The 4,916-nt window shown below is 58.8% G+C and overlaps 1 protein-coding gene across 4 annotated transcripts; it reads left to right on the top strand.

The window, feature by feature from the left end:
- Positions 1–754: 754 nt before the first annotated feature.
- CDK3 (cyclin dependent kinase 3) lies at positions 755–3,858 on the top strand. Of its 4 annotated transcripts, XM_068977380.1 has the most exons (7): positions 755–870; positions 1,198–1,275; positions 1,356–1,476; positions 1,611–1,781; positions 1,865–1,966; positions 2,239–2,442; positions 3,684–3,858. In XM_068977380.1, the coding sequence occupies exons 1-7, from the start codon at positions 755–757 to the stop codon at positions 3,807–3,809; spliced, it is 918 nt and encodes a 305-aa protein (XP_068833481.1). In that variant the 3' UTR covers positions 3,810–3,858. The 4 variants fall into 4 exon arrangements, with proteins under 4 accessions (XP_068833481.1, XP_068833484.1, XP_068833482.1 ...); XM_068977383.1 differs by lacking the exon at positions 1,611–1,781; XM_068977381.1 differs by lacking the exon at positions 1,865–1,966.
- The last annotated feature ends 1,058 nt before the right edge of the window (positions 3,859–4,916 follow it).

Here is a 4,916-nt window from a genome sequence, read left to right as displayed (position 1 = left end):
GTGTGAGTGAGCTTTGCGTGCACGTGGTGCAGTGCCGGCAGAGGCCAGGAGGGGGAGCCTCGGAGCAGGCGGCCTGCCTGGCAGAGGCCGCAGGATCACATGGTTTCTGGTGAATTCTGGGCTGAGGGCCTGAGGGGAGGCTGCTGGTGGCGGGTGGCCCAGGACCGGGTGGAGGGGCCCAGGACGCAGCGGGGGCCACTCCTGCCAAGGTTCTGCCCTCAGGAGGCCGAGCATCTCCAAACAGGCAGGGCCCAGCCCCTCGCCCTGGCCACACAGCCTAGTGCGGCGCTGTGACTTCTGAAGCCCTTCCTGACCCCTGACCTCCGCCCCAAGTTGACCCTGGGCCCCCCAGGGCAGCCCCTCTGGGCAGCCTCCCTCCCTGGGGCTGGGACCCAGGCAGGGGCGGGTGCTGGGCAACGGAAGTTTGGACCCTCCTGCGCTCCGTAGCCCGGCTCTGGGGCAGCTGCTTCCTGGGGCCTGGGGGTTCCTGCCCGGCCTGGGCTGCAGCCTCTCTCCATGACAGGTTCCTGGGGATGGGCTGGGGCTGGGGTGGAGGGTGGGAGCTGGGCCTGGGCCTGGTCCGCCTGGCCGGCAGAGCAGGGTGAGCCCTGGGGGCCACAGGCCTCAGGAACCCCGGGCGCCTGGGTGGGGGGGCCCAGCAAGGGTGTGCCGAGGAGGCTGAAGGGGCAGCAGGGGTGCTGGGCATGGGGGAAAACGCCCCAGGCACCTCTATTTCCAGGGCAGCTCTGTGGACATGGATGTGTTCCAGAAGGTGGAGAAGATTGGAGAGGGCACCTATGGGGTGGTGTACAAGGCCAAAAACAAGGAGACTGGACAGCTCGTGGCCCTCAAGAAGATCAGGCTGGATTTGTGAGTGCTGGGGTAGCCTCTGAGACCCCCTGCTTTGGAGTGACCCAGCTATCCGCCTGACCCTCATCTCAGAGTCTTGTATTCTACTCCTTTTCTGACTGCTGCTCACTCACGTAGCAGGGGGTGCAGCCCTCATTCATCCTCACCCTGACCAGGCTTCACCCCAGGCCTCTGGCAGTGATAAGTACGTGCCCAGGAGGGTCCCATTGCTAGGAGGTGGGCCATCCTTATGTTGTATATAAAACAGCCCCCCAACCCTCCCCACCCCCCTGGCAGAAGCACCCTGCCCAGCTTCTCACTCCACTGCTGCACCTTCCTCTCCTCCAGGGAGACCGAGGGGGTCCCAAGCACTGCCATCAGGGAGATCTCCCTGCTCAAAGAGCTTAAGCACCCCAACATCGTCAGGTGAGGCGGGCAGGGGATGGGGCAGTGGGCCTGTCCCAGCCCGACCGGGAGCCACGTGCTGACTGGTACCGCCTGGCCAGGCTGCTGGACGTGGTTCACAGCGAGAAGAAGCTTTACCTGGTGTTTGAGTTCCTTAGCCAGGACCTGAAGAAGTACATGGACTCTACCCCGGCCTCCGAGCTCCCCCTGCACCTAGTTAAGGTACCGGGAGAAGGACGGGCTGACCAGCAAGGGGGCCATTGTTTGACCAGCAAGTCAGCCCCAAAGACTTGCTTGACCAGCCCCTGCCCACCTCCACTCTGCCATCTCCTTCTTTCTCTTGCCCGCTGTTCCAGAGTTACCTCTTCCAGCTGCTGCAGGGGGTGAGCTTCTGCCACTCGCATCGGGTCATCCATCGAGACTTGAAGCCCCAGAATCTGCTCATCAATGAGTTGGGGGCCATCAAGCTGGCTGACTTCGGACTGGCTCGAGCCTTCGGGGTGCCCCTGCGCACCTACACCCATGAGGTACCAGGGGACAGAGAGGGAGAGAAGGGATGTCACCTGTGCACTCGGCCGCCCTGAATGATGCTGTTTCCTTGCTCCCCCAGGTGGTGACACTGTGGTATCGTGCCCCTGAGATCCTCTTGGGCTGCAAGTTCTACTCCACTGCTGTAGATATCTGGAGCATTGGTTGCATCTTTGCAGAGATGGTAGACAGAGGGATAAACATGGCCAGAGGGAGGCCACAGGCAGGGTCCTCCTGGGGTAGGGGGGACGTGGGGGCTGTGATTCTCCTATTAAAAGTAGATTAAGGGATGTTTGGGATTGGGCTAAAGGTCTTTTTCCAGAAAAGGTCAGGATTTTTAGCACACCCCTGGGAAAGATGTCTGGAAGGTGCCTCCCTGGTCTGGCTTCTCGTCTGGTACTGGGTTCTGTATGACAAGGGAACAGACCCCATGCTTTCTCCCCTTCCCCATTCCAGGTGACCCGCAGAGCCCTGTTTCCAGGCGACTCTGAGATTGACCAACTCTTCCGTATCTTTCGGACCCTGGGGACACCCAGTGAGGCCATGTGGCCAGGAGTCACCCAGCTGCCTGACTATAAGGGCAGTTTCCCCAAGTGGACCAGTAAGGGGCTGGAGGAGGTCGTGCCCAGCCTGGAGCCAGAGGGCCAGGACCTGCTCTTGGTAGGTACAGGTGGGCGGCAGGGAGGCCAAGGCCTCCTCACGCCAGCTGCTGCTCTCCCTAGAAGTGTCTGCTTTGTCATCCAGCCTCTAATGTAACCCTGGCTCCTTCTGGGGCAAGACCAGTCTCTTTTCTGACCTCTGTACACAGTTGGCTTGTCCCTGTGTGTATCAGTTGCACCTGGAGGCCTCTCGCACAATAAGTCCAATGTTCCTCATCCTTTTTAAAACTTCTCTCTTCCAGTTAGCTTTGTTTTCACGCTGCGATGTATGTGTATGCTCAGTCACTCAGTCGTGTCCAACTCTCTGTGGCCCTTTGGACTGTAGCCACCAGGCTTCTGTGTCCATGGGATTCTGCAGGCAAGAATGTTGGAGTGGGTTGCCATTTCCTACTCCAGGGGATCGTCCCAATGCAGAGACTGAACCCAGGTCTCTCACGTCTCCTGCGTCGGCCGGCTTATTCTTTTCCGCTGGGAAGCCCTGTACTGGGATAACATGCCCTTTCTCTTGGTTGGCCTGTGTTTTGGTGATTTTTTCTTGTGGTTATTATTCAGAGCGGGCTGCCTCCTCGCTTCCTCAGCCCCCGCCACAGTCTTCGGTCACCACTCCAGGTGTGCCGTCTCGACCCCTTGGGCTGGCCCAGGCTGGGATGCCCAGAGGGGTCCAGGGATCCATTCTTGCCCCCAAAGACTCGGAGCACATTTCTCTCTTGAGTCTGACATTGGGTCACAGGAAGGCAGGGCAGCAACTTCATCTTCACGCTGTGTGCCCAGCTTTCTCAAGGGCTGTCTGGGTCTCCCAACCCAGTGCTGAGGGGCAGCGTGGACTTCCCACCAAGACTCCTCACCCTCCATCCTGGCTGATTTAAGGTGGGGAGGTCCTTCTACCCCCTAGCTGGGTTTAGGGGATTTTGTTTCTGCCCCAGTCTCAAGCATGCTCCCTGGACGTGCTTGGCCCCTCTTCCTGATACTTAGATCTGTCTCAACTAGAAGTGGGCTGGAGCCTGGAAAGTTAAGGACAAGGAGAGACTGACTCAGCCTCAGTAGCATGAAGGAGACAAGGGGTGACTCAACAGGGCTGGACTAGAACAAAGTCTTTGTCCCCAGATTCCGGGAGTGTCTGGAACTGGTTCTCCAGCTGGGAGGTAGTGGCTTTGGGCCGTTCTGGGTTTGAAGGCAGCTGCTTTGGGGCTATGGGGCCCTGGCCACACCCAGGGCCCAGCCTCTCTCCTCCTCTCTCTGCAGCAACTCCTGCAGTACGACCCCAGCCGGCGGATCTCAGCCAAGGCCGCCCTGGCCCACCCGTACTTCTCGTCCACCGAGACCTCCTCAGCGCCCCACCAGTGTGTGCTGGAGCATTTCTGCCGCTGAGAATGTGCACGGCCCACTGCCTTAAAGCCCCTCTGCAGCCGCCCCCCCCCCACCCTGCCGCCGCCGCCGCCTCCCTATTCACTCCCCAAGAAAGGGGACACACCTGGGGACACAGCAGTTTGGCATCAGCTGTCCAAGGGCTGAGTTTGGGTTAGTCCTGCCAGCAGGCTAGCAAGTTCCTGTGTTGTTTGCTGGGTTTGCCTTTTCAAGATGGGGGGACAGAAGCCCCCTGCCTGAGGAGGCCCATTAGAGGCGGGGTCCCTGGGCACCAGACTGGCAGGTGCCAAGGAGAGCAGAAAGCCTGCCCAGGCCGCCAGCAAGGCCCTCCTAGCGCCCCTTGGCCGCCCCACCCTTGGCTGCAGAGCAAGACCCCTAAGGAAGGGGTTCCCCCCAAGCTGATCCTTTTGGATTTAAAATGTTATGGGGGAAGAGTTGAGTTCCAGTTAAGAGTCTCATGTTAAAACAGGAGGCGGAGCAAGGGGGAGAGGCCATTTTCCTGATCCCAGGGCGGGGGGAGGTCGGATGTTCTAAGTAGCTGTCTCGTCATTGAGGATATGCTTACGTTTGTATGACTCTGGCTTCAAGAACAGAAAATGAAAGTGAATATTCCTGAGTTTTCTAGTGTTTCTCTCTGCTCTGGGAGGACGCCGGGGACGTGCCAACAAGGGGGAGGTTGACAGAGGGCTGGAGACAGCTTCTGCCCTGAATTGGTGGCCCTGAGCTGGCTGTGGGGAAGGCCTGATCCTCCATGACCTGCCCCTCTCAGGTCCTTCCCGGAGTGAAAGGAGCCACTGTCCTCTGAAAGTCCCCATTCCCAGCAGGGCCAGCTGGGTATGTCCACTCCCCACCTAGGAGTGCCTTCCCTCCTGCTCACGCCCCAGAAATATTGACTCTGTTCTCAGATGTGAACAAGACACCAGGAGAAACCAGCCAAAAGACGTAGATTGGCTGGGCAGATGAAAATGTGTACTTCCGCTTACCACCTCACTCAGCCCCCTCGAATTGTATGTAATTATTTTATACCGTTAGGTTAGTCATGTTTCCATGATGGCTTGCAATTGGAATTATCTTTTTTTGATCTGGCTATTGACTGTGAAAACTGATAAA

Source organism: Capricornis sumatraensis, chromosome 8 (assembly GCF_032405125.1).
Source record: "Capricornis sumatraensis isolate serow.1 chromosome 8, serow.2, whole genome shotgun sequence".
In the NCBI taxonomy this organism is placed as follows: Eukaryota; Metazoa; Chordata; class Mammalia; order Artiodactyla; family Bovidae; genus Capricornis; species Capricornis sumatraensis.
The sequence above is the reverse complement of the archived record's forward strand: the minus strand, read 5'-3'. Positions and strand labels throughout refer to the sequence as shown.